Here is a 13,026-nt window from a genome sequence, read left to right on the forward strand (position 1 = left end):
GTGCCTCCAGTGGCAAACCTTCCTCATACTGAAGACATCTCACACTTGCTTGTAAAGTTGATTAAGTAGGAATATGACTCGACACACTCTTTGGCAGCTATTTTGGGTTGTTTTTCTATGTTCGACAGGTGTCTTGTGTATAATGAAGTAGAAAACCATTTATTGTAGTTAATGCATTAATACAGCATGGCACAATTCACCAAATGACATCTACATTTTCTAGGAATTTTAATTTGTGCTCGAGCAGATGCCAAAAAGAGAAGGTGCAATTATAACCATCCTTTTCAGCCCCAACTGGCAAAGTGGCTGCTAGCATGCATTATTTACATGCATGATGCCTCATCTCTAGCAACATTAACTAGGATGTGACGATCCAACAATTCTTGCCATTCAGGATTCTGCACAAACTGCAACATACCTAAAGAAAACATGAAAATTTTATTCACCAGCACAACATAAATTACGTAAATGGCATCTGTGTAGTCAGGCAGAATGCCTTCAGCCTCAGGCTTGGCCACTTGATTGAGACTCTGCTAAGGACACTGTTGAAATGATTTAAGTATGCTGTACCCACGGCTGGTCTGTTTTGCCCTCTTTCCCATCAGAAAAACAGGCATCCCTTGAAGCAGTTTCATATCCTGTGTGAGTTTGCAGCGATCACCGACAGATGGGCTGTGTAATTTGCTACGGCACTCCAATGTCAAAACAGCCACAAGACAAATGGCTTAGATCTTCAGTGGCAGTGTTAACTTGACATTGTGCCTTCTCTTTCACACAAACAATATACCTCACCAGGTGCCCATTTTCCACTTCTGAATCACAGATTATTGTAACCTGTTGAATGAATTATTTAGTGGATCTTCTCATGCCTCCAAGCCTTTCCAACACTTCTCTTTTTTTTTTCACTTGTCTTAAAAAAACAGAGATACTGGCATACTGTAGTTTTGAGGTTGTTTGTGCAGATTCCCTGACCATTTTTTGTCTTGATATGTGTGCACGTCATTCAGCTCTGCCTACAGCCCCGAGACTACTGAATACGATGTGAGGGTCCTGCTTCGTTCCACAGAGGGTGAAGAACAAGGGAACAGCAGACTTTATGCCTAACAGGGCACGCCATACCTGGGAGTGGCATAGCTGTCATCAGTAAGTACTTGTACAAAACAGATTTCACTTATGCAATCATCATTTTAATTTATCAGCAATTCGTCCATGAGCCCGCAGCCAATTTTGCCCATAATTGGGATCACCAAAGGTGAATAAACGGATGCATGATAACCATTTAGAGTAATATCTGTAGCAAGGCTTGGGGCAATGAAGGATTTCACATGGGTCAGAATTAGAAATAAATGGTAAATGGACTGCATTTATATAGCGCTTTTCCATCTGCCATCAGACGTTCAAAGCACTTTACAATTATGCCTCACATTCACCCGAAGTCAGGGTTGCTGCCATACAAGGTGCTCACTACACACCAGGAGCAATAGGGGATTAAAGGCCTTGCCCAAGCGCCCTTAGTGATTTTCCAGTCAGGTGGAGAATGCTCCAATCATGTTGAAAGCATACCGCATAACATCTCAGAAGGTATAGTTTACAGTAGGTATGAACTGAACATTATGGAGTTATGGGGTACAAACGATGATAAAGTCCAGTTTCAGTTTGTACAGTGATCAAAAAATAAAGTTATTACAACTGTGGATAAAGGTGATGCAAAGTATCATTTAGCAAATAGAAAATATGCAAATATTTTAGCAAATATGGGACAAAGACAATGTGGAAATAGTGCAATATGAGTTATGTTTATTGGGGACAGTGCAATATGAGACAAATGTCGAACTGGAATGGTGTAATTTAGAGGTCTCTGAGCTAGCCTCACCCCACCCCACCCCCCAATCTCCTGATGTTCTTAATAATTTATTGACGTATGTGTGTGTGTGGGTAAGATATGTGTGAGGGTGAGCATGTTTTTGAGGATGCACAAACAAATTTCGTTGTGCTGATATGCTGTGCAATGACAGTAAAGGTGATTCTGATTCTAGAATTAAAACTATATATATATAGTGTATGAACTAACAGAAACACCTTGGGCTTTGTCCTGTGATAACCTAGATGTGGGCATTATCTTATATGGGAAGTGTCATTTGTTATCCTGTCCTTTCCAGGTCATATGGAGCAGTTGGAACATTTTTCACATTTTTGGGGGGATTACATACTGAGAATGTTCAAGCCACATGACAGCAGTGTGTGAATGTGTGGACATGTTGCCAGTTGGCAGCAATATTTTTTTTTTTTTTTTTTGTCTAGGACTATCTATCATTGACCAAATATCTACAGACAGACCTCAATAACTTTTGTAAGAGTACATAGTATATATGGGATATAAACACCGACACAAAACAGTCCATGTCAGACCCTTCAAATAATCCAGTTTGGTAACATTTCTTTTGTCATTGCTATGTAGACGATACACAGCTTTTTCTCTCTATGAAAATCTCTTTATTCTCTCAGTCGCTTTGCCTTGGTGACATTAATGGTTAACAGCACATCTTCCAGTTCAAAGGTTAAATAAATAAATCAGACATTGATGTTTTTGGCCATGCAAATATGGAGTGTTCATTATGTCAAAAATATAATAAATCAGTAAAAGAAAAAAGAAATAAATGTGGAAATATAAGATAGATTAAAAACACAAACCAATTATTGTCTGTTGTTTATTAGGCATGTTTATTTTCACTTTCTTAATATATTCTGTTTGGCTATATAAATGTATTTTTATATTTGAAAAAATATATAAATATAAATATTTAATATATTTAATAATATTTAAATATTTATTGAATTTATTTCCATAAAATTTTTAAAATTTCTATTTTCATTTATTTATTTTGAATTAAATGTCACTCTTTTTTCCTACAATGACAATTTGGCCTATAAGGAAAAAGCAAAAGCAATTGACTGGCTGGTGCTGGGGCTTCCTGCCCAGGCTTTATAACGAACCTAAATGACACTGTATGAGTCAAGCATCATATCATCAAAGCGGCTCCAGCTGTAAAAACTACACTTGCTAGAACATTTCTTTTACTATATATTTGTGGTATAACGTGGAGGAAAAGGTTTGTTGTGTTTCATGTTCCAGAGCATTTATTACCTCCACCAATAAAGTGGAGGGGTTATGTTTTCACCCCTCTTTGTTTATTGTTTGTTTGTGAGGAGCCTGGAGCACACAGTGTTTCATATATCATTATGAAATTTTTTAGTAATGATTCAAATCCTGATAATAAAGAACTGATTACATTTTCAAGGTCATAGGTCAAAGGTAAAGTCAGGAAAAATCTTGGAAAATTTGAAAAATCCCTGTCTTTAACATTGATTGAATTTTCATAACTCTGTCATAAAACATAAAATTTCTTTCATATTTGAGATGTTATGTAGAATGGTATCCTTTATCAACTGACAAAGTTTGATCTGGATTTGATCCAGATTACAGATTTTGTGGCCATTTAAATTTAACCCCATTTAATGTATATTTTACATTATATCTTAATCAAACATGCCCTATCGCTCTCATATTTCAAAGTAAGGTGCCGACTGACACTCACTATCTGAATTTAATATAGAAAAGCCCATTTGGTGAACATTTTGCATTACAATAAAACACCTAAACCATCATCGTATAAACCGGGTAATTGCACTCACTTGACAAAGCAAAAGTCTGAATGTTTTTGTATGGTTTTCCATGTAATAAACACCATATTCAACCAGATCATGTGTAACAGATTTTAGCTCTCATGTAACATCCCATCGCAATGCATTTTCATTAAAACCCCTCACATGTACCGGACAGAGCAGGACTGGGCGTGCCCAGTCGCAACAGAGGCAGTGGTGGGCACAGATAACCAAAAAATTAACTTCGATGACAGATAATGAGATAACTGAAAAGTTATCTTCAATAAAGATAAAACAATAAACCACCCAAAAATGTATCAGAAGTTACAGATAACCGATAATTCCGATATTATCTCTGGCACATTTACAACTACTAGTAAAACAATTTAATAGCTTCTAGTAATATTAAAAATAACAACAGACCCAAACAATGAGACCACACTTCTTTCTTTCAACATTCTGCTCCTGTGGAAACTCTGGTTTACTACAGTGCTCCCAGCACAGAGACACCCCAAGAGCAGCCATAAAGCCAGCTCTCTATCAATTACAACGCTCGGTCAGTCGAAGGTCTTGAAAATAAGTCATGCTGAGTTATGGTTTTGATTTATACAACCCCTGGCAAAAATTATGGAATCACCGGCCTCGGAGGATGTTCATTCAGTTGTTTTAATTTTGTAGAAAAAAAGCAGATCACAGACATGACCAAAACTAAGTAATTTCAAATGGCAACTTTCTGGCTTTAAGGAACACTATAAGAAATCAAGAAAAAAAGATTGTAGCAGTCAAGTAACGGTTACTTTTTTAGACAAAGCAGAGGAAAAAATATGGACTCACTCAATTCTGAGGAATAAATTATGGAATCACCCTGTAAATTTTCATCCCCAAAACTAACACCTGCATCAAATCACATCTGCTTGTTAGTCTGCATCTAAAAAGGAGTGATCACACCTTGGAGAGCTGTTGCACCAAGTGGACTGACATGAATCATGGCTCCAACACGAGAGATGCAAATTGAAACAAAGGAGAGGATTATCAAACTCTTAAAAGAGGGGTAATCATCACGCAATGTTGCAAAAGATGTTGGTTGTTCACAGTCAGCTGTGTCTAAACTCTGGACCAAATACAAACAACATGGGAAGGTTGTTAAAGGAAAACATACTGGTAGACCAAGGAAGACATCAAAGCGTCAAGACAGAAAACTTAAAGCAATATGTCTCAAAAATCGAAAATGCACAACAAAACAAATGAGGAACGAATGGGAGGAAACTGGAGTCAACTTCTGTGACCGAACTGTAAGAAACCGCCTAAAGGAAATGGGATTTACATACAGAAAAGCTAAACGAAGCCATCATTAACACCCTAAACAGAAAAAAACAAGGTTACAATGGGCTAAGGAAAAGCAATCGGGACTGTGGATGACTGGATGAAAGTCATATTCAGTGATGAAGCTCGAATCTGCATTGGGCAAGGTGATGATGCTGGAACTTTTGTTTGGTGCCGTTCCAATGAGATTTATAAAGATCTGACTGCCTGAAGAAAACATGTAAATTTCGAGAGTCATTGATGATATGGGGCTGCATGTCAGGTAAAGAAAGGCACTGGGAGATGGCTGTCATTACATCATCAATAAATGCACAAGTTTACGTTGATATTTTGGACCACTTTTCTGATGTTTGAGGATGATGAAATCATTTTTCAAGAAGATAATGCATCTTGCCATAGAGCAAAAACTGTGAAAACATTCCTTGCAAAAAGACACATAGGGTCAATTTCATGACATAGGGTCAATGTCAACGAGCAGATGTGATTTGATGCAGGTGTTAGTTTTGGGGATGGAAATTTACAGGGTGATTCCATAATTTATTCCTCAGAATTGAGTGAATCCATATTTTTTCCTCTGCTTGGTCTTTTTTCTTGATTTCTTATAGTGTTTCTTAAAGCCAGAAAGTTGCCATTTGAAATGACTTTAGTTTTGTGTCATGTCTGTGATCTGCTTTTTTTCTACAAAATTAAACGACAGAATGAACATCCTCTGAGGCCGGTGATTCCATAATTTTTGCCAGGGGTTGTAAATAACATTAATACCGATAGAATAACTCCATTAATGTCAATTCTGTCATTTGTACAAAGTTAAAATATAACATATATCTTTTAATGTTGAATAATGCACTAATTCTGAGGTTTTGTAACAGACAGATCGCAAAGGATTCTGGGTAAAAGTGCCTCTGCTAAACACTGATTGGTTCAGTCATTCATTATGTAAACCAACATGTTAATGTGACGTCTGTTGTGTGTTGGTGCTTAAAGATAAATGTGCTTTTGTAAAAAATTTTTATTTGTAAAAACAGGCATTTTTACGGAGCCCTGGAAGTGTCATCGCAAAATGTTTTGCATGTGGGGAGAATGTGCACACGTTTTATGATGTTGTAAAATGTGCTTTACACTGTGCGAGATGATTTTTCATGCAGGAATGTTTTGGACCGAGTTTCAGGTTAATTGTGCATCCTGCATCGTGTAGTGTACATGGAGTATCAAGCTGCGGTCAACATCTGACGACCACCTCCTGATCGCCGATCGTATGGTCGAATGAGAATCAAACCTGTTTGATATATTATTGTGGTCGGAAGGTTTCCTGCTGCTGAAAAGCTACAGGCGTCCAAATGCTTGCACTGTGCCTGGCAAACACTGCAGAGCTGGCTTGTTAATGTTATTATTATTATTATTATTATTATTATTATTATTTTGCTGTTGTTTTGTTTTTAAACTTCATTTGCAAAAAAAAAAAAAAATTGCATTTGCCATTTGCAAAGCTAAAAAGTTGATTTGACAATCATCTGATATAACCGTGGTCAAAATAAATAGAACACTACCATCTACTGGTTCCCAGATGCTTAGTACTTAGGGCGAATACTGCCATGAACATTACTGGCCGGTAGATGGCAGTAGAGGCCTTGAAAACAAAATTCCAGATAATCCCTGTCTACTACATTTAAAATGCGTGGAATTTAACAAACGCAAATACAAAACCAACGTCTATAAACGTCCAGACTATATTCAAGAGAGTTTTAGGCACTAGAGTTTAATGCTGTTGTCCGTGGAGCCTGAACAGAGTGTCTGAAATGCATTTCTCCTGTCGTGACGTACTGAGATTACATCATCGTACCCATAATGCACTGCGGGGCACAGCATGTGCTCACAAAACCTTAAAAATTAGCACATTACTTTAAAACTAAAACATATATCTGATATTTTTCACTTTATAAACTTCAGACATGACAGTAATTTTAAATAACTTGTCCAAAATTAGTTTGGTTAAAATTTGAACCATAAGTTAAAAATGTATGCCTCTGGATGACTTAGGTGATATTGCCAGCATATCCGTATGGTGTTAAAGGAAATGTTTTTTTGTTGTTGTTGTTGGTTTATTTTTTGGCTGTTTCTTCTTTGTCTGTAGAGAATTGAGACGCATTTTATACAAGCAGTTCTATTCTGTTTTCAGAGGTTATAACTGTGTGTCTGTTAGAAAACGTTTAGCAGGTGGGTGCTGAACTGATGTTAAAAATGCTTGTCGCTGTTCAGCTTTGTTTACTTTATCAGTTTAAAAGTTATCGGACAAAAATTAATCGGAAGATAATTGGTCCGATAATGGTTTTTAAAGTTATCTAAAAAGATAATCCGATAATGAAAACATCAGAAGTGTGCCCACCACTGAACAGAAGAGTGATAAGTTCAGCACTGACACTAGTCATTTCAAAGAAAGTGGGTACTGTATCTCCCTGATTATAAGCTTGGGCATTTACTTTTTCAAACCATGCACAGACCCAGCGCCTAAATGAGGCAGGACGTCATTCAAGGCCAGTGAATGTAAACAGAGGAGAGCTAGTTCTATCCTCTGCAAGCAAAGAAGAACTGGTCACAGAAAAAGAAAAGTTGATTTCTTTTGACCCCGTACTGGCTCACTGGCAATATCACCCAAGTCATCCAGAGGCATACAGTTTTAACTTATGGATAATATTTTAACCAAACTAATTTCGGACAAGTGTTATTTAATTAATGTCACTTCTGAAGTTTTATAAAGTGAAAAATATCATATATATGTTTTAGTTTTAAAGTAATGCATTCATTTTGAAGGTTTTAGTGTGGACATGCTGTGTCCAGTGCATTATGAGTAATTTCAGTACATTCACAACAGCAGAAATGCATTTGAGACACTCTGATCAGGCTCCACACGGACAACAGCATTAAACCCTTTGTATATTGTGCCTAAAACCCTCGTGAATATATTCTCTGGGTTTATAGACATTGTTATTGTGTTTGTATTATGTAAAAATGCCAGAAGCAGCCCAGGTTGCTTCTCCATTATTTTCAATCGGAATCACTGTGAGCTGTTTGCTCTTTAACGTCTTGCTTATGTCAAACACTGTCTGTCCTCTTTGTTCCAGAGTAATATATATATATATAACATGTCTGAAATTCGGTTTGCGTTTACTAAATTCCACACATCTTAAACGTAGCAGACATGGATTATTTATTTGGAATATTTGTTTGAGCAAGTTTTCCGGGTCTGTACTGCCATCTCCTGGCCAGTAGTGTTCATGGCAATAGTCGCCCTAAGTATTGAGATATCTCATAATCCTTTGCACGCCAGAGAGTTGTTGCAGCCTCTTGCTGCAGCTGATCAAAAGAAATAAAAATGTACATTTTGGTTGTATAATGTTCATTTACAATTGTCGTCGTGTTTTCTCTCTGTGCTGTTTAAAACCGCAGCAACTCTCTGGCACGCAAAGGATTATGAGTTAGGGTCTGAGCGTCTGGGCGCCAGTAGATGGCAGTATTCTATTTATTTTGACCCTGGTTATATCAGACAGTTGTTTAATCACAACTTGACTTTTGGGTTCTGCAAATGGCTATTTTTTTTTTGTTTTATTTTTTACAAATAAAAAAAATGGCATATTTCACAAAAGCAGATTTATATATAAACACCAACACACACCTCACGTTAGCGTGTGGGTTTTTTGTTAAATTATTTTTATTCAGTTATTAATTGAACAGCAGAGAGAAAAAAGAAAGAAACACACAGAGAAACAAAAATAATAATTGAAAGAGAAAAAAAAAAAAAAAAAAAAAAAAAAAAAAAAATATATATATATATATATATATATATATATATATATATATATATATGTACGTCAATGCCCTAAATAAAACAAAAGGAAGGAGAACAGGATGCATCATCAAGATCGCTGCATATAACATACGGTGCCATTAACACAGTGTCCCACATAAAAGTCACTGAGTAATCATGTCGAACCCAGGTGGGAGAGGAAAGGGTCCCAGATGGCGGCGAATGTGGAAGAATCCATTCTGGAAAATCTCAGGTCCTCCATCTGTATAACGACATGCGGGCGGATTGCAGCGTCGGCTCGCAGCCGCCGCGACGCTCTGCCACAGGAAAAACACCTCTGTTGGAAGCCTTGAGGACAAGTTGGAACATCTCCAGCTGATAAACAATTTCTCATATACTCACTCCACTAAAAGCCATCAAAAGCCGCCTGGATTTTACAAATGGTTATCAACACGGAGGTGTTTTTCCTGTGCCGCCGCACCGCGTCGGCTGCGTCCCGACGCGCGGACAGTGGAATATCCGGATAAAATGCTGAAACCGACTTCTTCTGAAACTTCTCTGTTCTCTCACGACGTCCTGGATCAATAGAGCCTGAAATGTGGAGGTTTTAAGCTTGAAACAGGCTGATGACGCTGCCTGAGAGCGCTGAGCGACGTCTCGCACCGTGAAAAGTCCTTAAAGCGACAGAATCACCTCAAAATCTCTCATCAGCTGTTAAAATTTTCACTGAAAACCAGCTTAATTTTTCGAACCATGTCCACTTCGATGTGTCTCACAGGTTTAGAAAAAATTTTGATCAAACAAAGCACCAGTCTCTCAGCAACTTCTCAGACAAAGGAATTCCGACGAGGGGCTGGACGACTCCTCCCACAAGGAGTGCTCACAGGCGAATGACGTCACCGACAGGCATGGAAAAACTCACGCATGCGCACGAGGGTGCAAGCATGTCTGACGTAAAAACATATGAATGAAATCCATATAGTTTTTGAAAAAAATAAAAAGGACCTATACTTTACGGACAGCCCTCGTATGTGTTATATTTTAACTTTGTACAAATGACTAAATTGACATTAATGGAGTTATTCTATCCTGATTAATTTAATTTATAAATCAAAACCATAAGTCAAAACTGCTTTATTTTCCAAGACCTCTGCCTCACTGTGACTCTGCGATATGCTCTTAAAGAACAATGATGTGTTTTTTTGGGTGTTGATTGGAGCTTAGCGCTTCTCAACTGCTTTACTGTTACAAGATATGTCGTAAACAGGAGTTTCTAGCAGTAAGCAGGGTGCACAAAGTCACAAATGCCAATGCATTGTTTGGCTTTGTGTTAGCCTTTGATGCTACCAGAAGCGCTCGTGGTGTTAAAACTCAAAATCAGCTTGTTAGTAGTTGCAAGTGTACCGGAGACAATACTGAAAGTTATCGGTTAGCTGTACCTTCTGATAATTTTTTTGGGGTGGTTTATCAATTTAGCTTCATAAAAGATAACTTTTCAGTTAGCTGATTAGCTGTTATCGAAGCTAACTTTTTGGTTAGCTGTGCCCACCACTGCACATAATGCCCGGCGCTTATTTAAGGCAGGCGTTTATTTTGTCAGGTGAAGTTTTGACCCAGCCATAAAATGAGGCAGGCCCCTATTCAAGATCAGGCGTTTAATCAGGGAAACACGTAAGCCCTTTGGTGCTCGGGAGGTCTCGTAGATTATATGCGAGTCTTACTGTATACTGTATCTCAATCAAAAGTACCTCAATCACTTTCATTTTCCTGTTATGGATTTACCTACACCACAAAAACTGAATGCAGGTTCTAAATTTATGCCTGTTTGTTTCCAGTTATCAGTCAAAAACCAAGTGCCAAAAAACAATGACAAATTGTGCATAGCAGTGATAACCAATGATCTTTGAAAATTATCTGAAAAAGAATTTAGAAACTGAAAAAGTTGGGGGGAAAAAACAAAAACAGATACAGATACTTTATTGTCATTGTAACCAGTCCAGAGAAAGGTAAGTTGTAAGCCTTTCAGTGCAAATACAGTGAGGAAATAAGTATTTGAACACGCTGCGGTTTTGCAAATTTCTCCCACTTAGAAATCATGGAGGGGTCTGAAATTTTCATCTGAGGTGCATGTCCACTGTGAGAGACATAATCTAAAAAAAAAAAAATCTGGAAATCACAATGTATGATTTTTTTAAATAATTTATTTGTATGTTACTACTGCAAATAAGTATTTGAACACCTACCAACCAGCAAGAATTCTGGCTCTCACAGACCTGTTAATTTTTCTTTAAGAAGCCCTCTTATTCTGCACTCTTTACCTGTATTAACTGCACCTGTTTGAACTTGTTACCTGTATAAAAGACACCTGTTCACACACTCAATCAATCACACTCCAACCTGTCCACCATAGCCAAGACCAAAGAGCTGTCTTAGGACACCAGGGACAAAACTGTAGACCTGCACAAGGCTGTGATGGAATACAGGACAACAATCAAGCAGCTTGGTAGAAGACAACAACTGTTATGATTATTTATTAGAAAGTAGAAGAAACACAAGATGACTGTCAATCTCCCTCGGTCTGGGATTCCATGCAATATCTCACTTTGTGGGGTAAGGATAATTCTGAGAAAGCTCAGAACTACACAGGACCACCTGGTCAATGCCCTGAAGAGAGCTGGGACCACAGTCACAAAGATTACATTAGTAACACATGATGCTGTCATGGTTTAAAATCCTGCAGGGCAGCAAGGTCCCCCTGCTCAAGCCATCACATGTCCAGGCCCGTTTGAAGTTCACCATTGACCATCTGGATGATCCAGAGGAAGCATGGGAGAAGGTCATGTGGTCAGATGAGACCAGAACAGAGCTCCACTTACCATGTGTAGAGGATGAGAACAACCCCAAGAAAACCATCCCAACCATGAAGCATGGGGGTGGAAACATCATACTCTGGGGTGCTCTTCTGCAAAGGGGACCGGACGACTGCACCGTATTGAAGGGAGGATGGATGGGGTCATGTATTGCGAGATTTTGGCAAACAACCTCCTTCCCTCAGTAAGAGCATTGAAGATGGGTCATGGCTGGGTCTTCCAGCATGACAATGACCCCAAACACACAACCAGGGCAACTAAGGAGGGGCTCCGTAAGAAGCATTTCAAGGTCCTGGAGTGGCAAGGCTAGTCTCCAGACCTGAACTCAATAGAAAATCTTTGGAGGGAGCTGAAACTCCAAACCTGAAAGATCTAGAGAAGATCTGTATGGAGGAGTGGACCAAAATCCCTGCTGCAGTGAGTGCAAACCTGGTGAAAAACTATAGGAAAATTGCAAACAAAGGCTACTGTACCAAATATTAACATTGATTTTCACAGGTGTTCAAATACTTATTTGCAGCAGTAACATACAAATAAATTATTTAAAAAATCATACATTGTGATTTCCGGATTATTTTTTTTTTTTTTAGATTATGTCTCTCACAGTGGACATGCACCTAAGATGAAAATTTCAGACCCCTCCATGATTTCTAAGTGGGAGAACTTGCAAAACCGCAAGGTGTTCAAATACTTATTTTCTTCACTGTATAAACCACATGCAGACTTGAAAGGTCTGGAGAAGAAAAGAAAAATAGATATAAATTTAACCAAATGAAAGAGGTGTATCCTGAGCAAAAGAAAAAAAAGAAAAAAACTTACAAGAACGTAGTAGCAAAAAAGAGAAAAGTATGTACAAAACTGTGGATATTTCCGTGGCATTGGATATTCCACATAATAAATATTGCACTCATTTCAGTTGTGGGATGTGACATAGCTATTTAGTTGACACCACAAAAAAAAACTTTGATTCAAGTGCATGAACTAAATACATACTCCTGACATTTGATTACCTAATATATCTTAATTATCTTAATATATCTTGTGAAAAGCCACTTCTAACAGGACTCACACACACACACTCATCTTCATCCGCTTAGTCCAATCAAGGGTCGCTGGGGGCTGGACCCTGTCCCGGCAGTCATAGAGTGCGAGGCGGAGTGCACTTAGGACAGGACGCCAGTCTGCCGCAGGGCCACAAACAGACAAACAAACACATTCACACCCACTCGCACATCCATGGACAATTTAAAGATTCCAATCCACCTAACCCGCATGTCTTTGGATGTGGGAGGAAACCGGAGCACCCGGAGGAAACCCACGCAAACACGGGGAGAACATGCAAACTCCACACAGAAAGGCCACAGGTGG

At 38.3% G+C, this 13,026-nt stretch overlaps 1 protein-coding gene across 1 annotated transcript in view; it reads left to right on the plus strand.

The window, feature by feature from the left end:
• The first annotated feature begins 995 nt into the window (after positions 1-995).
• Positions 996-13,026, plus strand: part of LOC117524916 (lysyl oxidase homolog 1) — a 58,695-nt gene continuing 46,664 nt past the window's right edge. The window contains exon 1 of the mRNA XM_034186736.1: positions 996-1,143. Within this exon, the coding sequence (XP_034042627.1) occupies positions 1,097-1,143 (47 nt within the window). The 5' untranslated portion in view covers positions 996-1,096. The remainder of the gene's footprint in view (positions 1,144-13,026) is intronic.

This window comes from Thalassophryne amazonica, chromosome 2, assembly GCF_902500255.1.
Source record: "Thalassophryne amazonica chromosome 2, fThaAma1.1, whole genome shotgun sequence".
NCBI classification, from domain to species: domain Eukaryota; kingdom Metazoa; phylum Chordata; class Actinopteri; order Batrachoidiformes; family Batrachoididae; genus Thalassophryne; species Thalassophryne amazonica.